At 39.1% G+C, this 23,800-nt stretch overlaps 2 protein-coding genes across 4 annotated transcripts; one reads left to right on the plus strand and one right to left on the minus strand.

Moving 5' to 3' along the window:
- Positions 1–327: 327 nt before the first annotated feature.
- On the plus strand, positions 328–3,879 carry LOC148420381 (glutathione S-transferase A4-like). The gene is made up of 7 exons (XM_088421407.1): positions 328–422; positions 525–645; positions 1,400–1,451; positions 1,670–1,802; positions 2,995–3,130; positions 3,210–3,335; positions 3,418–3,879. Exons 2-7 carry the CDS (start codon positions 559–561, stop codon positions 3,553–3,555), a joined length of 672 nt encoding a protein of 223 aa, XP_088277533.1. The 5' UTR covers positions 328–422; positions 525–558; the 3' UTR covers positions 3,556–3,879.
- Positions 3,616–23,769, minus strand: agpat5 (1-acylglycerol-3-phosphate O-acyltransferase 5 (lysophosphatidic acid acyltransferase, epsilon)). 3 transcript variants are annotated; one of them, XM_088421405.1, is made up of 11 exons: positions 23,026–23,769; positions 21,714–21,783; positions 21,518–21,633; positions 21,355–21,444; positions 20,385–20,475; positions 19,251–19,412; positions 16,523–16,648; positions 5,667–5,747; positions 5,477–5,578; positions 4,304–4,391; positions 3,616–4,207 (listed from the first exon to the last, which is right to left on the minus strand). In XM_088421405.1, exons 1-11 carry the CDS (start codon positions 23,242–23,244, stop codon positions 4,165–4,167), a joined length of 1,188 nt encoding a protein of 395 aa, XP_088277531.1. In that variant the 5' UTR covers positions 23,245–23,769; the 3' UTR covers positions 3,616–4,164. The 3 variants fall into 3 exon arrangements, with proteins under 3 accessions (XP_088277531.1, XP_088277530.1, XP_088277529.1); XM_088421403.1 differs by lacking the exons at positions 3,616–4,207; positions 4,304–4,391; positions 5,477–5,578; positions 5,667–5,747 and adding an exon at positions 10,607–13,333 and having other exon boundaries at positions 16,525–16,648; XM_088421404.1 differs by lacking the exons at positions 16,523–16,648; positions 19,251–19,412; positions 20,385–20,475; ... (2 more) ...; positions 21,714–21,783; positions 23,026–23,769 and adding an exon at positions 6,496–6,593 and having other exon boundaries at positions 5,667–5,756.
- Between the last annotated feature and the right edge of the window lie 31 nt (positions 23,770–23,800).

Below are 23,800 nucleotides of genomic sequence, written 5' to 3' on the forward strand. Positions count from 1 at the left end.
CAACCCTAGCGATCAATGGGGTGACAGATGTCGCAGCCAGATCGCCCTCACATCCGCCATTACATTACGAGTCTTTTTGTTTATATGGCCCATTTTCTAGAAGTGTGTGATACTTGTGGTGTTAAAGATTTTAAATGTGTAAGTGTTCTATCGTACGTATTACACACTGTTGTAAAGGTCACGTGGTATCCTTACCATAAGGCAATTGGCCGAAATTCACTTTAAAATACTGAAGTTAACGACGGAAAACGATTCCCAGCATGCTTAGAGGCAAAAAAATTAACATCTGAAGCCTTTCTATTGGCTAGCCTCAGCCAATAACATTCATCTGGTTTAAACACTCCTTACGGCTTCCCGTTTATTTGACACTTGAAGTTTCACGACGCGCCCATTTAAATCCCAGAGTTGAGGAGGCGACTCATGTAAGGGAAAATACATTTATACGCAGTATTTTAGATGTATGATTTATTTCATTGATTTAAAAAAATATTTATCTACCCTCGTATTTCGGTTTCAATTTTCAGACCGTCCAACAACTTTGCTGATTTGCACATAGCCATGGCTGAAAGGGTAAAGCTGCACTACTTCAACGGGAGAGGGAAAATGGAGTCAATCCGCTGGCTGCTCACTGTTGCAGGGGTGGAGGTAAGTGAGGGATTATCCTAGTCAAAATATTTCACCTCCAGGCACCATACCTCAGTTTATGTGAAAGCTGCCGTTTCCCTTTCATTTATTTGTTAATTTAATTCCACACATTTAATGATTTAATTGTACTCGGAAATCAAAGTGCGGAAAAATAATTACAGAACAGTATAATTCAACAAAGTAGCCGAGCGCATTGGTGCCACACAAATATACATTACTTTAGAAAGTTCTTCACATCTCTGCTGCAAAAGTTCCCATGAATGGCTGCACTTGACTAGTTGCTTTGCGTCTCACTTCTCTGTCCTGCTTATCCCAAATCTTCTGTTCTGGCATAGCCTGGACTTAATGCACCGAGTTATGAATCCCTGATGAGCTATATCAATACGAGAAGGTACAGCCAGGAATGAGAGCAGAAGTATACAGAATGGTGTTCCAAAACCTCTTTTATGCATACAGAACAGGTTCTAAGTAATCAAGACAGGTTAGTGTGCTGGAGTTTGTACTTTCAAGGTTCAATCAACCTCAATTGGTGCATTTTAGATATCAACTCCTGTCCTGTAATTCTTGAATGTACATTATGTGTTGCTTTTGGGTAACCACAGGCAGCATACCGCATAACGGTGTATTATTAAAAAGTATTCATAGGACTGAAACTTCTTGACTTTCACTAAAGTACTATAAGTAGGGTACGCAATTTAAGTGTTGATTTTTTTCTGAATGGCATTACACTGTATGACCACTTTGATGTCCACAGTTTGATGAGTTCCATCTGACCACCCGGGAGCAGTACCTCAAAATGCTGAAAGGTGAGTTCCCCATGTGAGTGTGGGACCACTTTTTGACAAGGCATTGTATTATATCATTTCAAGTCATGTTGATTTATCATTTGGTGAACCTCGACTCACTTTTAACTCACCTGAGATTAGCCATAACAATGATGTGGCACAACTGAACTTTGTGCAGGTCACCTTTGTCACAATGACTCAGCTTGCTTGACTGGGAGTGGCCCATGCTCTTTTTGCAGATGGAGACCTCATGTTCCAACAGGTCCCCATGGTGGAAATAGACGGAATGAAGCTCATTCAGACAAAGGCTATCTTGAATTACATCGCAGAAAAGTATAATCTGCATGGAAAAGATATCAAAGATCGTGTTAGGTATGAACCGGTGTTGGAATCTATAACATTCATACTGGAGGACATGGTGCCTAATTTGTTTTTTGTTTGAAAACAATGATGAACATGATTGCCTAGTTTCCTATGGTATGGACCAAAAGAGAGATAGAATTATCATAAATTTGTTGCTGCATTTTCTGCCCTTTCAAGTTAAAATGATGCCCTATGTTTTTTGTTATTATTATTATCATTATTATTATTATTATTATTATTATTATTATTATTATTCATTAGAGACTTAAAACGTGTTTTGTTTCGTTTAAAATAATTGACACAAATAGTGGATTGGTAAAATACAGTAACCGTTGGTTGCAGCCTTAAGTGTGGTTGATCCCAGAGAGTTATAGATTTTACAAAACTTTATTTATTTTCCTAAAACTGAACACAATTTAATAGTTAATCAATTTTGTGGTTGCGCCACCTAAAATAATTTCTCAGTGACGTAGGCCGCGGAGTTAGCCTTTAGCTGGATATACTTACTAGCCAAAGCATCAGCATGTGCGAAGAAAAATAAATAAATAAACATAGTTGGTTTAATTGCTCCACTTGCAGTCTCGCTACGCTGCTTACGCAAGTGCGATCCCCGAGCCGAGACAGTTAAACTTTGGCCAAGTGTCCTTACCTGCTTGTACACATAAACGAATAAATCCATGTCATTTTGGAGCGTTGACTCTTCATCGCTACTATAAATGTCTATTTTTTTCTGGAATTATATCCATTTTTCCGACGCTAATCTTAGGCAAATTGACATCGGGCACTTGATGTAGAGCAAAATACGTAACACCTGACCACTGCGAAGTGTTACTGAATTTACGTTCCAAAACGTCATGGCTCATGGAACGAATTATGTCCAATTAAATTGCTCGGTAACTATTTTATTGTGATAATTAGGTTTGCCACCCCTATTAAAGCAGTTCAATCAGTGTTGATAAATACAGCGAGAAATAATAAAGTTTCTCAGTTTATGTAGCAAATGTCCGAATTGTGTATTAAACCATATGTCCTTCACAGTAACCAAACCGGATCTCAGTTTCGATAAGGTTAATGACTTAAGACATACAAGAGGGATCTGTTGGAATAAAATTGCACAAATTTGCAATTATAGGTTTAGCAGGTTCCGCTGTGTTGTTGTGGGCTTCATTACAACCAGTGTAACGCCGATTCTTGTTATCAGCATCAACATGTACTCAGAGGGACTGATGGACCTGATGGAAATGATCATGATTCTGCCCTTCGCTCAAGACCCCAAGGCTAAACTGACCAACATCGAAACCAAAGCAAAGGAGCGCTACTTGCCTGTGTTCGAAAAGGTGGCATCACAAAAAAAAAAGCATATGAAGTTGGTCTGCTCTATGCTGCTGTTTTTTAAATAAATAATGTTGTATGCAGCAACTGCTAGAGCATGTTTACTTGGTGGGAGGCCGACTGAGCGTTGCAGACGTGCTCTTGATGGAATGCACACTGATGCTGGAGGAGAAGTTTGCAGGGATTCTTGCAGGCTTCCCTAACGTCAAGGTATGCAAGTAGCTAATGAGTTGATTCTGAGTACAATGGGTCTGTACTTATATGAATTACATGTGCATGGGTCTCCTTGCAGGCTTTTCAGGGCCGCATGTCACAAAATCCTGCCATCTCCAGATTTCTGCAGCCAGGAAGCAAGAGGAAGCCTCAGCCTGATGATGTTTACACAAAAACTGTCAGGGAGGTCTTCAACTTACCCATATCATTTCCTTAAAATGCCCTCAACTTTCGAAATAATGTTAAAGTCAAGAAATAAATCAGGATTTATTGCCCATTGCCTATTCAAACATTGCATCATTTATTGATTTCAAGATCATTTAACCAAACAAATCATGCTGTTGCTCTGCCTTATTTGGTCAGTTTGTTGGTCCATGAGGGAATTATTGATCTGTAGTTCATATAACAATCATTTACTTAGTTGTTGGTATAACAAGCATCATTGAAAACAGGATTTTTCTCAGACATTTCCTATCTGTCCACAATCTAAATATGAATTATTGTACTGTACATTTATTAAAAATCTAATTAAACAAACAAATGTATAGGTTCTTTTTCTTGATCATAAGCGTGTGTCAGTTTGGCTACTGTTTTTTTTTTAGGGTTTTATCTGTACTTAGTATTGCACGGTGGGCAGGATCAAATGTCCTCACCTTCGGTTCCCCAGCCCAGCTCTAGATTTGCTGCAAAAAAAAAAAATCAAGCTGCTTGTAATTCAGGCAAAGCGGTCATGAAGTAAAAATGCCCGATTTGATTTGTGTTATCAAAATCAAACTCTGCATCCGACGTCGTCATGTCAGACTGCTGGTCGCCGTCCCCTCTTCATTCACGCAACCATCAGGAGCAAAAGTCGGAACACCATCAACAAACTGCAAAAAGAAAGCACCCTCCATGATACAACCTTCCAATCAGTCCAACAAAGTGTCTATGGTCTGTTTTATGGATCCCGAGAGTTTAATTCTCACCTTAGAATTGTCATAATTCCTGCTGGCACCAATTTGCGTGACTCCTTGTACCTGGTCCCCATCACCAGCGCAAGGACTCCGGAAGCGACTGCAACAACACAGCGGAAGCAAAATTGATTTGACTGACGCACGTACATTGAATCTCATGCAAGCCTAATTATCTTTGCTGGCTTAAATCTAAGTATTGGAATAATACCAGTCAATTTTAGAACCAATTTTATATTTCTGTAGCTTCACATCCAGTTTTGTTTTGACAAACTGTTTAAAATAGTTGCTACACTGGCCTTATCTTACGCTACATAATATGCAGGGTTGGGCAAGTTACTTCAAAACTGTAATGCATTGTTTATTACTTATTACTGTCATTTCAAAGCAATTAGTTACATTAGAATATTACTGTATTTGAAATGCAATGCATTACAGTACTATTGCATTACTTTTTTGTTACTCTCACCACCCTAACTGGAAATATGGATTTGCCATTCTAACTGTAGCTCAATACACATTCAGTGTAATGTTGGCTTAAGCCTAAAAACAAATAAATCATTTGCTCTGTACTGTAAACTTTGACAAGATGTGGGATATTTTTTGTATTTGAATCCCTTCATAACTTAGCTTCACAGCATAGTTATGCATTGTTTATGCTTAAGGCAAAAACAGTTAGTGCATTCCACAATTTCAATGTTAATATTCAAATTAAAGTTCAGTCAGCTAGGTTACAGACAGACGTTTCAAAAATAGATGGATTCAGTGGGGCCAACGTTAGCAGCTAGCCTACATCATTGTTATTGTGTTTAACGTATTGTTTAATGTGAGTTTTGTATGCTTCATCTTGATACACATTGACCAGAACTATTTATAGACTTTTATTAATTAATTAATTTGCCATTTAATGGTGGCTGTTTTACCTGGATGGTTTGAGCTGCCACACATTTGAACCTGTCTCAAACTAATCAGTGGGCTCCAAAATAGTTACATTACATTTTGTACTTGGGCTACATTTTTGGGGAGCCACAAGATCACTAGGTACCATCTCGGTGGAGATTGGGCTTTTGTCCAGTGGAGTAGAATAGAATAGCAGAGTAGAGTAGTTAGAGTAGATAATGTCGGTGCAAACGGCACTTATCTGTAATTGTACAGTTGTTGTGTGTACTTTTTCCACCTGATACTTACAAAGTGACACCTTGATGTCAGTGGGCTTGTTGGAGATGTTGTAGGCGCCATAAGCAGACAGTCCGCCGAAGACTAAACCGGCCATCAGAGACATGACGCTGCCTTGAAAAGAGAAACGACGATGATCACAACTTGTTATTTTTTTCACTCATCAAAGTAGGTGACACAGATAGAGCTTACTACTATCGACCTTTTCTCTTGTATCCCATATATCCTCCCAGCAAAATGGCTGCCGCATAGCCAAATCCGATCCAGTCGACGGCCATTGAAATGTAAATATCTGTGCAACGTAAAACATGGAATACAATCAAGCATGTTAGAATGAAGCCTTATTTTTGTTTAGAACACAAGAAATTACCATTTTTAATTTGCATGTTCACTTTTTTACATTTAGTTGTGTTTAAGAACGATTTTTTTCTGTTTAAGGTTCATGTACGTTTTTTAAATTTCTACATTTAAGCAGCCTTAATGTTTAAAGTATGTTACAGTACCTTGCAATACCTCTGCCTCATTATTGATGAACTTAGTTTTGATTCACTTTTGATCAATTTGGTTTATGCAAAACCTTTTGAAGTACAAGACCATCAATAAAGTGTAAGAATGTAGGATGTAAGTTTAAAAAACGTCAAGCAAATACAAGATGGAATCTGGCCTCAAGGTAAAAAAAAATTCAAATGTGAAAGAAATGATGATGAAAAAGTGTCAATGTTGTTCTAAATGCTTTTCCTCACATTTAAAATCGACTCTTAATCAGGACAATAAAAATTTTACAGTTGTATGTAAAGTCAAGATGATTAGTTAACTACCTTGGGCGACTGAACATTTTGCAGCTTTCAGTCGACAGGGGTGCACTTTCTCCAATTGGCCACTAAATGTCAGTGTTTATTATCTATTATTAAGGCGGTGCAATATCACCGTATTAGCTGTACGGCAACTATCGCTACAATCCATAGCCCGAACGTTAGCGGTGTAACTTTATTGTAATCCGAGTGCATTTTCTACACTTTACAAGCACATACCTTGCGTTTAACCAAAGTAAAATTCCAGGGAAAATCTCCGAATCGACAGCACTTCCTCGTTGATTCAAACACGATTGCACGCATGCGCCCTACAGGTCTTGTTACATTCAAATACAGTAATAAAGTAGGAAATTGGCATTTTAAATACTTTTACGAGCTACGTCGACCTGAATGTGCACAAGCCTCATTCCGTCTGAAGGGTAAAACGCTTATATAAAAGCGTTTTCCCCCTTACCATTTAAAATGTATTTCTTACAGAAGATATCTATCTATCTATCTATCTATCTATCTATCTATCTATCTATCTATCTATCTATCTATCTATCTATCTATCTATCTATCTATCTATCTATCTATCCATCCATCCATCCATCCATCCATCCATCCATCCATCCATCCATCCATCCATCCATCCATCTATCTATCTATCTATCTATCTATCTATCTATCTATCTATCTATCTATCAATCAATCAAGTGGGGCATTTCCCCAACAGATGGCGCTAGTGGAGCACGGCAGACTCAAAATAATTGTCATCTTTTATCTATAAACGATATCCTGAATAATAATATTCATGATTATGACTACCAATTACTGTATGTTAGCAAGGCAATTCCGTTGTAAACATTTTTCACAATCCACAGGCTTTGCCAAAGCCAAAAACAATTTCTCTAACAGTGACTGGAATAGGGCCAGCCCATGGGCGTCTGTGTAAAGGGATAGTGTGTAAGATTTAGAGCGTTTTTCATTACAGACAGCAGGAGGTGCTGCAGGTCCGGCATTTACCATTGTCTGTAGCTATAACAAACATGGCCGCCTCCGGAGAAGTGCCGCCATCTGTTGGTCATTAAGAACACATTCATTTGTAAGTTTTTGAAATTTACAATTAATGTCTTCCTTTTGAATGAAAAACGGTCTGAATCTTACAGACTGTACCTTTATGTGATGAGCCACCAAAACTGTAGCGCGCATCTATAACGCTCTTAGCAGACAACCATGGGGCTGGGTCAATGTGGCCCAAGGCTGAAATCAGCCAATTAAAATATTGGCGTGACATACTTCAGACTCAAGACATAACAAACCTGTTCCGTTTTGGCGGACAGTGGCGCAAGCTAGCTCGGTTTTCATTGTAACCTAAAGGACAATAAAAGCAACTCATCAATATGAATTATGGAGATGGTTTAATAAAGACTAAATTTAGCACTTTGCCATTTGGGTAAAAATGAGAAATTAAACGTTTAAGTCAAGAGAAAGGGAACGCGCCGAGGATACGAAGGAAAACTTAGAAGCAAGGTAGCTTGGTGGTTTGCTCAAGTGGAGGAGATTTTTACCAAAAGTGATCACCTTTTAGCGCTACAGCTCGTGGACAGCAAACTTTTCAGTAAGTTCAGCAAAGCATTTCCTTGAGCTGAATTTGAATGTGCAACTAAAATCTGCTGTACTGTCACTCAAGAGTTGCATTCTGGCAACACATTGTCTTTGATACAGTTCATGTTAGGGTTACAACCTACAGGATGCATTATCTGAAACTGTGTCACTACTCAAAATGATCTTCACAACTCAAATGACAACAATTGTGTGTGTGTGTGTGTATATATATATATATATATATATATATATATATATATATATATATATATATATATATATATATATATATATATATATATATATATATATATATAAAATATGTAATATAATTTTAGTACAGTATTAATATTATTATTATTAACATAGATAGATAGATAGATAGATAGATAGATAGATAGATAGATAGATAGATAGATAGATAGATAGATAGATACGCCACTGTAGAGGAGTAAAATATTTTACCAAGTACAGTACTTCACAAGGCTTAATGTTCCCATCACTACATGCTTCTTGTGCTTGAGTTGTTGGAAAAAGAGTTAATGACACTTGGGGGTGGATACTGATTGGCTGCAATTGTGTTTGGCATTAGCTGATAGGCTCCTTTTGTGGATGCAGGGTAAGTCCAGGACTAGAGGAAACATGTTAAATTGAGGTGCATGAAGATGAGTAAATTTCCATCCATCCATTGATAATTCTTTAGCTTGGCCGATATTTTATTCACTATACAGTTTATATTAATTGAGCATTAAATTAATCAGCATTGTTTTTTCTGCCAAAAAACAAGAATGGCATCAGTCTTTAAAAAAAATCCTCATCGGTTGAGGACTAATAAAAAATATCCCATATTACCATGTGGGTGTTCATGCATGTTTATCTGCTCTGTGGAACAGCAGCTATAACTTGTACTGCCAGGACACACACAGTACACACCAAAAGTGGATAAAAAGGTGAGCCATACTGTACTTGAAATGTGCCACTGTTTTTTTTGTTTTGTTTTTTTTTTACTGACATTGTTTTTAGCAATGACATTTCTTTTTCTTCTTTGACAAATCGAAACATCCTTGGGCTAATACATGCCGATTCACCTCCAACTTCAGCGTTTCGGACCTTAGATCATGAATGCGCTATGGTGGTACTACTTTTCCCATTTGACTGAGTTCATGGACACCTTCTTCTTCATTCTGCAAAAGATCAATCACCAATTCAGCTTTCCTCACGTTTACCAGCACCTTAGCAAGCTTAACAGCTGGTGTTTTGTCCTGAACTAGCTCCTCTGTGGTCAATGTGTTGGGAATCCACATCACCAGTCAATTGCCTAACTTTTTACTTCTTTTTTCCAGGGAGGTAAGGAGTCCATCCATCAATCCATTTTTGCAGCATGTCTTTGACAGTCCAAGCCTGAGGTGTCCAACCATTTTGCAAACAGGGTGGCGAAATCTGAGCCTTTCTATCTTTTTAACATACAACATATAGAAATGTAAACATGTTTTCTTTTTGCAAACCAGTCTGCTGTTCATGTTTGACTTTTTCCATCCATTATCCTAACCACTTATCCTCACGGGGGTCAGGGGCAGGCTGGAGCCTATCCCAGTTGTCTTCAGCAGTAGTAGCGGTACACCCTGAACGGCCAATCTCAGGACATACAGAGACAATTAACCAATCATACTCACAGTTCACACCTGTACAATTTAAAGTGCTCAATAAACTTACTATGCATGTTTTAACTGAAAAAAAAGACCCGACGACACCTTTGATTACAGGGAGTGAGATGCATTCTTTGGAAGACGGAGCTTGCTTGCCAGATAAGCAGCGCAAGTTTAGCCTACCACATAAATGCAAAGCACCCCCAGCTGCGACAGCAGTCACAGCTGACAATAGCAACAAAAACACTGATGTAGCAAGCCAGAGCAAAGCTCTTTGCCAATCTAAACTCAGGCACGCCCAATGTTTGAGCGAGTCAGACGGACAGGATGTACAATTTTATATTTGAATGTTATTTTTTAAATATCTGTCTATTGACAAAAAAAAACAAAACAAAACAAAAAAAAGACAGCATCCATCATCCTGTTGGTAGAAACTAAAGGTTGCAGCCAATACTTGGTCTCAAATACATCAGAAGGTGAATGTTTCCAATTGCATCATTCTAAGTTTGTTAAAGACAATAAATGAGAGAAGACTTTGTTGTTGTTGTATATCAATCTTTCGGTCTGCCACAATAAAAAAACGAATCTTTAAAAAAAAGTTTTTTCCTGAGAAATGTTTAGGTGCTATTAAAATGATTTTAATCAATCTTTACATGTTTTAATTTCTCAATAGCACTACTGTAACCAAGCTCTAATAACAAATGGAGAGCGCTAGTCAAGCAAACATGCATGTTATTAAATGTGAGGAGACTGGAATAACATGTGAAAGAATTTGCAAACTCCATAAAGTAAGGCTGAAGCTAAAATTCAATCCCCGGAACCCAAAAAATACGAGTCAATTGGACGCAATGCTGCACTTCTAGAATATTTTTCCTTAAAACTAACAAAAAAAGCTTAACAAAACACACAAAGAAAATTAATGGAGCATGGGGAAATGGGTCCATTTTGACAGAGCTTCTTCCGAGGGCAGAAACATAAACTAAGTCATCAGTTCAGCCAGCTGAGACGGGCAATTGAAAAATGGGCAGAAAAAACGTGACCATCTGGCACTGTGCATCTTTGTTCACAAAACACACGCACACACAAATTCGTGACTCTTTTCGAGGGAAAAAAACCAAACCTTTATTTCACTCATACCGTATACCCATACCAAGAACATTAAACTCGCATTTAGTCAGAACCTGTAAATCATATCGTTCCGAGCAAAATAAGCCACTTTGAGCGAAGACTGCGACAGGGCCGCTGAACGCCTCTGTGCCGGCAACACTGCAAAGAGCCACTGAGGTCCTCCGGGTGAGGGAGGGATGAAAACCCGCTCCTCCAAAGAGAAGGCACAAGTTTATGCAAAGAGTTGGCATTTTTAAATGCTGTCTAGAGAAAACAATTCCTGACTGCATAAAGGTTCTTACAAAATATCTGCAAAAGGTTATATAGGAACAAGGAAGATGACGTAACTGAATGAGGTATTGCAGCACAGTGTAAAAACTTGGAAGTTACCTAAAAATAGACCTCCGACCAACCCTGGGACTGCAAATGTGCAAAGTGAATTGTGGAAAAAGGAGTTACAGTAGAACATGATGATGACAATTCACAGACAGTGCTTTTCACGATACAATGTGTAGAGAGTATAATACAAATGGCTTTGGGCTTGCATGGCTTTGTAAGCTTTTTTTTTGTTTTTGCTTTCAGCAAGGTAGATCATTTTCACATGAGGAGTAAACATGGAAACAAAACGAACATTTGATATAGAGTCAAGACAAATAGTGCTGCAACAGGGCTGGCATTGTTAAATTATTGCTTAACATAAAACATTTCGTGTGGCAAGGATCAACAGGTTTGGCAATCTATATTTTGTCCTTTAAAGTCAGATTCTACTTTGGTACAGCAGAGGCCAACACGATTTACTAATGTTTACTTATAGATTACTCTGAGTCATATTAAATTTATGCACACCCATGATGCAATGATCCAACGCGATAATTATATATTACAAGCATTTTTAACAGTTCCTCTGAGGTTGGTTAATTAATTCATATATATGCATGGCTGGCCAGAATGGGCTGTCGATTCCGCACGTGTGCTAAAGCGAAACAATTTATGAGGTGACGATGCCTTTGTCATCTTTAAAATGTATCACATTATGCATATATCGTCCAATCACTATTATTCAACATTCAATTTGACTATTAAAGCCAAACATTTATATTGTATATTGTAAAAAGTGCAGCAGGTGCCAGGCTGATAAAACCCTCCTGAGTACAGCAAATGAGAATTTTGTTGCATTCAAATCATGTCTATTTGAATGTTCAGTGGAACCCCCAAAGTAAAACGCCTCAAATGTCAATTTGTTGTTTAGCTCAAGTGTTCTGAAAAATGTGTGACATTTGCAAGTGTGTGTTTTTTTTTTTTTTTTTTGTGATGGCGTCATAAAAGGATGATGATAATCAAAGACCATCCATCCATTTTCAATAGCCACGTATCCCCACTATGGTTGCTGGCTTGCTGGTACCTATCCCAGCCTTCTTCAGAATTCTTCTAGAATAGAAAAGCAAGTGATGGTCACTCAATTACCGCACACATATTCACTGTTCTATACTGTTCTGCATAGACAAACATTCATTCACCATCACAGCTGAGGAGAATTTAGAGTGTTTGGATTTAAGCTGTTTGGGTGGGATGCAAGAAATCTTTCTGTCTTGCTGATACAAAGAAATATGCTGGGGTCTCATGAGGATGGGGAGGCTAAACAGCAGAATAGACAGCTGTCTATTCCTTCTCCATTTTCAAAGCATGCAATAGTTTTTTTTGTAATAACATGAGGTGTTACACACCTTATATTTGTACTGTATTTGTATGACGAATAAGGAGGGTCAAATGAGATCTTAAACGCTGCCGTATCGTTAGTTCCTAAAGATGATGATGATAGAGACAGTCTTAAAGCAATACACTCATCTCACATTGTTTCTGACACGAAAGGATTAATGTTGGGAAACAAGAACATTTTGCCGGTTTCCTGTGTGTCAAAGCAGATGGTGTTGGACTTTGGAGGTTCCACAAGACGGTCAGCAAGAAGAAGGGCAGAACAAGCTCAGTGCAAATTAGGAACGTGACACTTTGCATACAGAATACTAAACGCTAATTCATGAACTACGCATGAATTAAGTCAGTTTGAAGAGTGACTTCACTTTGCCTGGAGTATCATAGAAATGTCACAGGTAAAAATCGGCCAATGTCTGCTGGAACAATAAGGAGCATGCGAGGGTACAAGTTTTACTGATGATGAGAGCGAATTGGGATGGGATGGCGGTGGGTTGATTATGCGACTATTATTAGCTCGTCTGAGGAATTTCATGGAGTTTCTTTTGATCAAAGCCACTGTTGTTTCCCCAAAGCCTGATAACTCCAAGAAACAGGTAGTGGCATAAGACGAATACTGTAATTCTTGCATGGGTTGAGCACAGTGTGCCATGTGTAGTGCAGGCATGTGCGCCAACTGCGTTTTTGTACGATACGTACTGCAGTATTCGGTTTCTGCCACGCACCTTGTGTGGGAATACTGAAACATGGCACTGCTTTTTGTGCATCTCCCGCCCGTGCGTCAAGGAAGCAAATTGACCCAGATCCAACCTAGAAGAGTCCCGTATACCCAGGTCCTCCAGTACACCTTCCTGCCGGCGTCAGTCAACAGCAGAGGCAGCGTCAGGCCCCCCAAGACGAGCACGGCCGGGAGGGATTTGGAGAGTGCCAGGGGGGAACGTCTGCCCTCCCCAGGGAAGCTGCATAGTTTGTCATCGTCGCCACACTTGAAGAAACCCGCCAGCAGCCTTTGAAAGGACAGACACGGTTCTGATGAATTCTTCTCCGCACACAAAAGAAGCTGCAATTTAACACTTCAAAATGCCTTCTAATCATTGTATTGAACCGGCACTATTTGTGATTATGATGCATGCATTATTCACAGGGAATCAAGCGCTTGATAAAACATTCCCAGACTCTCCAATCTATCCGATCTGCATAAATGATTGAATGGCTTGTCACTATGCAGCCAACTTTTCACTAAGTGACTTTGGTTGCTTCTCATGTGTCTTATTTGATTGTGTTGTTTTATTGCAGAGGTGTCAAACTCATCTTAGCACAAGGGCCACATGGAGGTGGAAGAAAAAGGAAGAAAATTCCTTTTCCCTCCTTCCTTTTTTGTCTCCCATACATACCAATATAACATTTTTCATTAAAATTGAATTCATTAACACAATTAATTGAATATATATATATATATATATATATATATATATATATATATATATATATATATATATATATATATATAAAATGAAACACAACTATCCAATGGAAGGTTGTGCAAGTTCTTTTCAAGGAGAGGAGTACAGTGAAGTGCCAAGAAAATTAAATGGTGCTCTAGTGTCTCATTTTGGACACTGGGTGGCACCTACATAATATAAAATGAAACACAACTATCCAATGGAAGGTTGTGCGAGTTCTTTTCAAGGAGAGGAGTACAGTGAAGTGTCAAGAAAATTAAATGGTGCTCTAGTGTCTCGTTTTGGACACTGGGCGGCACCTACATAATGATATACATGACAAAAGAAGTTGAAAACTCTTGAAGAAGTCATGGGCAGCCTGCCTGATGTCCTGAACACCTTTTACGCACAGTTCAAGACCTACAGCCCCCACTCAGTCGCATCCTCTACACCCTGTTCACCCACGACTCTGTGGCCTCCCACAAGGACGTCATCCTGAAGTTCCCGGACAACACCGCCGTGATAGGACGTATCACCGGTGGTGATGAAGCAGATTACAGGATGGAGGTGGCCAGACTGGTGGCGTGGTGTGAGGACAACAACCTCACCCTCAACACAGACAAGACTAAAGAGATGATAGCGTACATGATGAAGAAAAGGAGGATGCATCAGTCACTGCTTATCCAAGGTCAGGAATTGGAGAGGCTGAGTAGCTTTAAATACCTGGGTGTCCACATCAGAGAGGATCTCACCAGGAAACTAAACACCACACAGCTGGTGAAGAAGGCTCAGCAGCGCCTGCACTTTCTGTGCAGGCTGAGGAGGTTTCTTATGTCCTCAGCAGCTTCCATAGCTGCACCGTTGAGTCCGTCCTAATCAGCTGCATTGTGGTACAGCAACTCCACATGCAATGGATCGCAAACCCCAGAGAGTGGTCAAGACCAGTGTTCCATCTAAGCTGCGCGCATGCGCGATTGCGCACTGTTTGCACATTCTCAGTGCATGAGAAAATCTATGCTGCGCATGAAACAAAAGGTAGTATAAATGTATTAAAATAATATTTAATATTAGACCTCATCTTATCTGATTAATTAGATCAATAATATTGTTTTCTGTACCATTTTGCATTGTGACTCAGCGAGTGACAAGTGTCCAGCCAATGATAAGTTTCACTTACACTATTCAGCCAATCATATACATTGACAGTGCTTGCATACGTTCCCTGCATACACTCCGTGCAGGTGAGCTAGCTAAAAAATGTGCAGGGTTAACAGACGCAAATGCTAACCCCTTTTCCTGGCGAAAGGAACAAGCAGCGACACATCCACTCACTAAGCCAAAGTAAAAAAGAAATGTACTTCTTTTAAGATGGAATGGCTGTCGGAGTATATACAAATAGAAGAACAAGCGGTGAAAGTGGGTGAGATTTTTTTTTTCACAACTTGTGGCTCATTTATTACCATGGTGACAAGTGTAATACACATTACACTGTCATGTCTAAAACACTTATCGCTCAAGATTAAAAAAAAGAAAACAAGAATAACAAACTTGTTGAAAACGAACAAAAATAGTTGTGATTTGTTTGGCAACATGTCAATCATAGATGCATGGTTCTCCTGTATTGGTGCTGGACGACGCTTTTCACCTCAGCTATCCCCTCATAAAGGACGGGATAAGTACCCAGAAGCACATTACCGGTCCACACATATGTTTAAATGTTGTTGGGCATCGTCATGCCGTGCTGTTCACATGAATTCTTGGGTGTTCCAAGCTGCCTTGCATTATCGACGCAAGATGCATGACCCACGAATGAGCCCACTGGCTCAGTCCAGGGCCGGAGCTAGGCGTCTGGATATCCTCAAAGCCCCCCTTCTTTTGTACTCATTAATGACAACATATAAGTTATGTGATATAGGTCACTTTGGGAGGGACATCAGATATGCACACAGCGACTCACTGCGTGCATGTCTGAAGTTGCTCACCTTGGTCCAAAGCATGCTAGGGAGTTTGTGTGAATGCTCAGACGCATTGAAAATTAGAGGGAACATTGGTCAAGACAGCATCCAAGATCACCAGAACTCCACTGCCCTTCCTGCAGTGCACCTACCAGCCCAGAGTCGACAGGAGAGCTGCCTCCACCAACCGGGACCCCGCCCATCTCCAACACGGACTGTTCATTCTCTACCCGTCAGGCCGGAGGTACAGAAGTGTAAAATGCAGGACTAGCAGACTGAGAAAGTCTTTCTTCCCCTCTGCCATCAGACTCCGCAACAGCCATTACAATACTACTGTATAGTAATTTTATTACAATACAGCTAATAAAATCACTCTCATACATCTCATACAGACAGCTGTTACTACCCCAAGACCATTCATCTCAGCAACCTCACTTGTGAAAATCGGTGAATGCCAACAAAAGTCTAGCAAAGATTAATTAATTAAACATGGTAGTATGGCAATTAAAAAGTATTCCATGATAGGCGAGTACAACCGTTAACAATATATGGACAATATTTTAGTATTCATAGAAGTAGAACAAAGTTTCCATTTCAATAGTGGCGAAAGCACATGTACAGCAATATATCTGATTCAAGTCATTAAAGCGTTGTGTTAAAGCGTCTGCTATTGCTTGATGTTGCGTGTGGGTTGACTGTGACGTTAGTCGAGCAGGATAGGACGCTTCAGCGAGGGAGCGTGCGAGTAAAGCGTGACTGCTTGGTTTGCTTATTGATTGAATACGCCGCACGTACACTCACCGGTCCTTGATTTCAAAGCGCTCGTGCAGCCACCTGCGGAAGAAGAGCGGCTCGGGGGGAATTTCCTTGACATCCACACGCTCAAAGTGGATGTGGACTCTCGGACATTCTTTGCACAGGAACTCTGCAAAGCAAAAAAACAAAAACAAAAAAAACACACAAAACACTTATAAGGAGACTAAACAAAAACAGGAAGAGACTTTCAGCAAAGCAGCACGTAAAGAGTCGGTCAGTTGCTTTTACATGTACAGTACTGTGGTTTTGCACCATGTGGTGCTGCCAGCTGTAAGGTGAGAACAATCAAAGTTGGATTCATCTAACTGAGGAAGAGTTGTATTAAATCACATCTCCACCAAGGCATTTTCACCAGGGAAATCAACGATTCCATGACAAAGAATCTTAACAGAATTGGATGTTTCATCTTGATTCAGAAATGGCCCTAGATCCAATGGGAACACGTGATAAAGTAAGACAAAAGTAAAATTATTAACCAGCTGGTCTGACAAGACAAGACAGGTTTAATAGGATTTTTGGAAAGGACTTTTGATTCAAATTTGATTCAAAGATGTGAAATACTAAAGGAAAAGACAACCCCAAAATGTTCTTGACAACAGTATGTTCTTTGCAGTGCCACTTGTTGTGGAGTATGAATTATGCAGCAAAATATATATATTTTTTAAATTGATCTCAGGGGGCATCCATTTTGCTACTTGCTAATGACTAAAAGTGACATTGCAGTTACTCAGAGAGCAGGTTACAACCAATCACGGCTCAGATCGCAAACGTTGCAAAACTAAACTGAAAACAAGAGAGCCGTGAATGGTTGTTAACGGAGTCCTGAGCAATTATTATGTGAAAAGAAGATAAGAGATAAGAGAAGGATAGGACCAAGTGGATTTTGCTGCTTAATTTTTAGTCGGTAAAAGCAGTATTAATCAGGATGCGGAACATATTGTAAAAAAAAAACAAACAAAAAAAACATTTTGAAGCTGCTTTCCTCTTTAAAACTTCTATACTGCATATTCATAATATTAATTCAAATCAGCATTCACATTCAAGTAAAAAAAAAAAAAAAGCAATATTCACTAAAGCTTGTCCTCAATCAGGTGACATCTGGCATTGAACTTGAGGTGGGTATGCACTGGACTCGTTGAAGGGTGCATTGAGACAAACAAATAAATTAACATTTACACTGGGGCAATTGCTAGTCTTCAAAAATCCAAATTGCATGTTTTTGGAAGATGGGACGAAACTGCAGTGCACATACAAAAACCGATGGTTCAAGCATGAAATGTTTCTCAAAATTAAAGGCAGCATTTTTTTTTTTTATTTCATTGAAAAAAATCTTGTTGGACCCACATCAAGACAAACAAGGATGTCATACTGAGTAAATCATGAGCTTTGACATACAAATACTTTAATTCAAAACAACACAAAAATCACCAGAAGTGACAAGGCAAGTGTGAATGCTCAAGGCTACATGTAAATCCCCTGAGAACTTCAACTTCCTGTTTCCACAACATCCAATCGTATCCGGAAAACTTGGTGCTGCGGCCAAGAGGGGAAACCTAGTCAAAGTCAACAGCAGAAGACTATTTTACTTTGAGCCTGACATGAAATATGGACTGTGAATAAACACTGGCAGCTCAGTGAGAGTGAAAAAAAATTCTTTTGAGTTGGACTTCCTTGCTTTCATTGGGGGGGTGATCATGTGTTTTTAGTTGATAGCTGACTGGCAAAGCAATATAATGACCAAAATGCAACCAGGACCAGAATAAGTGATTCTTCCCAAATATCCATTGACCTACATGCATCGAATAAAATCAGAATTGTTTATTTTTTATTTTTTAAGAAATCACTGACACTAGGAACTTCTTCCAGTCACTTTCATGTATAATTCAATCTAAAATATAAATTTAAATATGACCTATTTATAAGATAAGAATGAATAATAATGTACATAACGTCAGTGGCATAAAATCATTCAAACATACAATATAGATGGAAGAATAAAATGAATAATCCAATAACCTGATCAATTTGATTATGAATAAAGGTGAATTAAAATCCCTTGCCCTTACCTTATGAGCAAGCCCTCCCTCAAATTCTGTCAAATGACCAAAGTCACCTTTGCCCTACGACATCAGGAAGTGCGTGAGGAGAAAGACGTTTCACCCCTTGTGATCTTTTTGGTGCTGTTTATTCCTGACAGTGACGGGATGTTTTTTTCTAAACACTGCTCGAGCGCTTGCGGAATCTACTGTGAAATGCAATAATGAAAAAAAATCAAAAACAGGGAGTCATGCTGTTTACAGGAAGCCACCCAACAGCAGTAGGTAATTTTGTCTTTGTGATTAATTCCTGAGGGCCTTGTGAGAATGTTGAACATTGCTGAATTAGTCCAGAAACAACCTGTGTGACTGGAAACACTGATTAACAAAGAATTTTTGGCAGCTGTTTGTTCCTCACTGTGTTATAAAAGTGGCTGAGAAAAGTAATGGATCTTACAATGGTAAGTATTTACAGGCATTACTTTGGGGTCTCCAAGTAACAATTTTGAATACCAATTAGTTCTGTCGACTACACCGGAAAAAAAGTGATTAAACGTTCAAGCAAGGATCTTAAGATTTGTAAAAGACCAAGCATTTACATTTGCATTCCACATCTTCAACTGCAATGATCATATCAAATGAGATCAAGTGATGATGTGAAGCAACGTAATGTACCTGGCATTGAAGGCGCTGGTTTTCTTTGGTGGTTGGTGCCGAGCGTTCCCTCGTAAGCCACCGTGATGTCGTATACCGCATCCAAGTGGCTCCTCATGGTCTCCAGGGCGATGTGAGAAGCTTTCATTCGCGGCGTTAGCGTGTGATGCAGAACAGCCAGCCCTACAAAACAAGAACAACATTCAGTGTTAAGAAAATGGTTTTTGACTTTTCAGAACTTTCTTTCACTTCTATTTACACATCTTTTGGGGATGTTATACTTGTTTGTTCCATTTCATGGATATTTCTTTTTCATGAGCGTGTTGTTGTTACACGTTAGGGTTACACGTTACCTTAACATTCTGAAGGCATGGTGCAAGAACGGATGACAAACTCATTATTTTATAACTACTTTTTATTTCATGAGGGTGGTTCTTCTTTGAGGGATTTTTTTTTTATTTTTTACTTTTTTTACATTTGTAATCACTGGTATGTATTTTGATGACTGGATTTTATGACCGGTTGTTCAGGCTCAGGTGTTTTGCAGTCTACAAAATACCATTCTGTTGTGCATAGTGACTTGAGTCACAATAAGTCAGTGAAAACATTTTGAGCTAAGAGGTCACTTACTGTGCAGTGGCACACTCATCTGCTCACTAATACCTCACTAATAGCATAAAACGCCATGTGCATGTCAGCTCCTCTGAGTGAGTTGGATTAAAAATGGGGCTCAGAAATACGCTTTATTTCTGCAGAGCGGCTGAGCATAACCTCGGTACCACATCACATAAAATCAGATGAAAATGTGTTATAGCAAAAAATCCAGGAAAACTGAAAAAGTGAAATGGAATAATGTGATGATGACCACGCTATTGTGTACAATATGACTAACACTAACCACAAAAAAAGAAAAGCAAATGGAAATGTGCTCCTGAATGTCAGCCAGACCTTTTTTCACGTTTTAAGAAGAGCACAGATAGTATTAAAACGTCTAAGGTTTCACAAAAATGATAGGAGCGTGTAAAAATAAAATTGTGTGCAGTGATATTATAAATGTTAAAACATTTGCTCGCTCTTTTAGTCAGTTGTTTACAGACTGCGAGGGTCAACAGTATGCCGCATTGCTGGTGTTGCGTCTTGCCGTCAAGTCAGTACCTTCTTTAGTAGCAAAGGCCTGACTGTCGGCGATAACATTCTTGAGCTCTGGATTATAGCGCGTTCCTTCAGGGAAGATGACGAGGTACATCTGTGAAGAAAAAAAAAAACTGTTCAATTAAATGCTTTAACTTTTGACTCTTGGGGCAAAAATGGGGGGCAAAGAAAAAAAATAGCTGATCCATTACTATTGCAAGAGCTCTCAATGAGTATTACGGTCTCCAGGGCAATTTGTGCACAGTAAACTACTGAGGCGCACCCTCACACAAGCATCCATCACATTCATGGCCAGGAAAAAAAAACAATCACAACGTTCTATGCAATAACATTAAAATGAAAAGCCTTTAGTGGAGGGGACCTTAATAGACAGACATTGATTGCGAGTCAGACGCCGCCTTTCCATAAAAACACAGATAATTTAGCCAATGGAAAATGGTCACAGTCAAATTGAACAGTAGCTTCTTAACGTTTTTAATTTCAATCAGTTGATGGCAACTAGATAATTGCTATAGATCAGGGATCACCAACCTTTTTGAAACAGAAAACTCCTTTGGTACTAATATGATTTGCTACCAGTTTATGTGACGACACCAGTCACGTTACCAATATCTCATAATAATCAAGGAACAGCTATAGTAAATATGTAAATCAAGTCTAACATGCAATGTAATTGTAAAACATGCATGATTGTTGTAAAATTTCTAGAAAATCACTTTCTATCAGTTGAAAACTATTTGAAGAGGCTTCCGGGCTACTCATGTGATTTTCGGGGGCTACCGGGTGCCCACAAAATACAATCCCATTTAAGCGTGTGAATCATGGTATCAAGCGGACCAGTTGGTCCACAACCATGCCCTTCTTCACATCAGCGCAAACCGAAACAAGATTTGAAGCACTGGACCAGCATAGAACAACAATGTATTTGGCAATTCAGACTGGCATGCCATTTCAGACAGTAAGTTCGACTTACTGGTGCTCCTGACTGATTCTGAGAGGCAAGCTTCTTCTTCATAGCCTCTTCATTAAACTTGGCACTTCGTTTTACATAGATCCCCCCATGCTGGCACAAAAAGAGCAACACCATGAGAATTGTGTACAAACTTTACTTGAAAGCAATTACACAAAGACATTACCTGGGAGAAATACCATCCGTAGAGTGGAAGCCACTTGAGTCCGTCCTTAAGAACATATCTGACATGACCAAGGGCACTCTGTCTGATTGCCAACATGTCAGCAATGATCCAGTCAACTACAAAAGAGACATACAGGAACCTATTTCCGACTGTATGCCACATTAGATTAGGCAAATTATATGTATAAATGATTTACCTGTACACTGATGATTAGACAGATAGATTACATTCTCTTTGTTTTTTGGTATATCTCCATATATGATGATCTAGTGGAAAGAGTTGGAATCAATTAGCATTTGATTTAAATATAACCAAGTAAGAAATGCTGTGTTACAGTAGAGCAGGATGAAAAAGCAGCATTCGCTGGCATATTGACACTTAAGTTCAGAGATTGATCAAAGTTTTGAGGGAAAAATATAAATAATGGTGGACACAATGTTGTAATAACAAATGTATGACATCAAACATAACTATTACATCAGCATATATTAGAACTTTTGTCTTGCGTAACCAAGAGTTTAATTATCATAATAGTTATTTATCATTAGTCATTAGTCAACTGGATGATTGAATATTCACCACTGTTACCTTGTTTGCGTGTGTTTTTTATTTTTCTTGGTAGGTTTGTTTTCCCACCATTCTCCCTGGCTTTACTGAATCCTCAGATGGTGCCAGTATTTATCAGCTTTGATTTGCATTTTCTATGACTAGTCTGTATATGGGTCCATCTGTTTAGGCTGTTGATCAAAAGGAGAACCGAATGAAGACCCACATTGATACATCAACTTCTAGCTGCTCACTGGTAAGATGCCAGATACTGTAGCTGTCACATGATGAAAAGGTAGTTTTATATGCACAGTGATAGTTAGATAGCATAATGATAGTTATTTCTATCTAGGTCAGGTTTTGTTAGTTTTTGTAAAATGATTCTCTTGAACAACAATTCAAAAGAAATGTTTTGATTTTTATTGTTTTTTTTTAATGTATGTTTTTATGATGACTTTTTTCGGTTTCGGGTTTTATTTGATAACTTTTTTGTTTCCTTCCGAGCTTCGCAGGTACGCTTTAGAAGGGACAGATAACATTTTTTTTAATCCGTTCTACCTGGCCAAAAAGATTTCTCAGCTAAGGCCAGTATTTAATCATCTTTTTGTCAACAAAGAAATTTTACACATCCACCTGTTTAAAGTTGTTTGGCAAGACCTGAGGATGTACATTGATACAATAACTTTATACTGGACTCCTATAATCATTCAAGGGTATAGTGTTCATAAAAGTGATTTACTTTTGCAAAGAATGCTTGACACTTGAGCACTCCACAGGTGTTCGGTTAAAAGGTGTGGCGTCAAACTGAGGTGGAATGCAAACTTTCTTGACTGGCTTATGTTTGTTTTTTAAAGAAGACTAAGCGTCTCAAAAATTATAAGCAAGCAAAATTGATGTTGTTATTACATTTCCCACCATTGATATTTATGAGTACAGGTGGGACAGGCATATCTCATACTCGCCTCCACTCCCGTGTAGTTCTCGAAGAAGAAGAGGACCATACTCTGGTAGATGCAGTATAGTCTGTCGTCTAATGTGTGGTACAGTCGGGCCGGTAAAAGAGTGGAAAGCAAGCGCCAGGCTCCCCACGAGAGCACGTAAGCCGGAGCCGTGCCCAGCATTACGGTGGCAGGGAACCAGTACCGCAACGAGTACGTGTGCACGACGAGGGAGAGAAGCATGTTGCAACCTCACGGCTTCACTTCACCGACTCACAAAAATAAATTCCGGATTGTTTCACGACACTTGCATCTAACACTCGCCTCTAGTCTTCTTACCAAAGCACACCCGCCCGCACCAATCAGCATTCAAAAGTAATTCAAGTGTGTAGCAGGCTAAAGCTAACTTTAACCTAGTATACATGACTCAATTTGGCCGCGTTGTCTTCGATTATTCATTCACGGCTTACAAAATCGAATAAACTATCATAAATTACATGTTTTACGTTAATAGGACTTAAACGACACACCAGAGAACGAGTGGCTTTGCTGTAAAAGTTATTCCTAGCCGTTAGCCTTACTCTATAAACTCTCTCGTAGGAAAAGTAGGATTCAAATAAAGCGCTGCATTAAAACGCAACACGGCGCGGGAGGATATGAAAGCTAGTCCGAGTATTATTTTAGTGGTTACAAATGGGCGAAAACATCTGAATAAAAAGTGTTGTTCCCAGTTATCGGTTAGCTGTTACCACCTAGCTTCTGGCAGCAAATGTCATACACACCTCCCTACGTAATTACA

This window comes from Hippichthys cyanospilos, chromosome 8 (genome assembly GCF_059441005.1).
Source record: "Hippichthys cyanospilos isolate Australia breed blue-spotted pipefish chromosome 8, RoL_Hcya_1.0, whole genome shotgun sequence".
NCBI classification, from domain to species: Eukaryota; Metazoa; Chordata; class Actinopteri; order Syngnathiformes; family Syngnathidae; genus Hippichthys; species Hippichthys cyanospilos.

What these genes read in the sequence shown, in the direction of transcription:
- LOC148420381 (XM_088421407.1), top strand. Translation starts at nt 559, where the DNA reads ATGGCTGAAAGGGTAAAGCTGCACTACTTCAACGGGAGAGGGAAAATG. An exon ending in GATATCAAAGATCGTGTTAG is followed by an intron (nt 1,803 to 2,994) that starts GTATGAACCGGT and finishes TCTTGTTATCAG; the next exon opens with CATCAACATGTACTCAGAGG. An exon ending in CAGGCTTCCCTAACGTCAAG is followed by an intron (nt 3,336 to 3,417) that starts GTATGCAAGTAG and finishes GTCTCCTTGCAG; the next exon opens with GCTTTTCAGGGCCGCATGTC.
- agpat5 (XM_088421405.1), bottom strand. Translation starts at nt 23,244, where the DNA reads ATGCTTCTCTCCCTCGTCGTGCACACGTACTCGTTGCGGTACTGGTTC. An exon ending in AGAACTACACGGGAGTGGAG is followed by an intron (nt 21,784 to 23,025) that starts GCGAGTATGAGA and finishes TCTTTCCACTAG; the next exon opens with ATCATCATATATGGAGATAT. An exon ending in GGAATTATGACAATTCTAAG is followed by an intron (nt 4,208 to 4,303) that starts GTGAGAATTAAA and finishes TTCTTTTTGCAG; the next exon opens with TTTGTTGATGGTGTTCCGAC.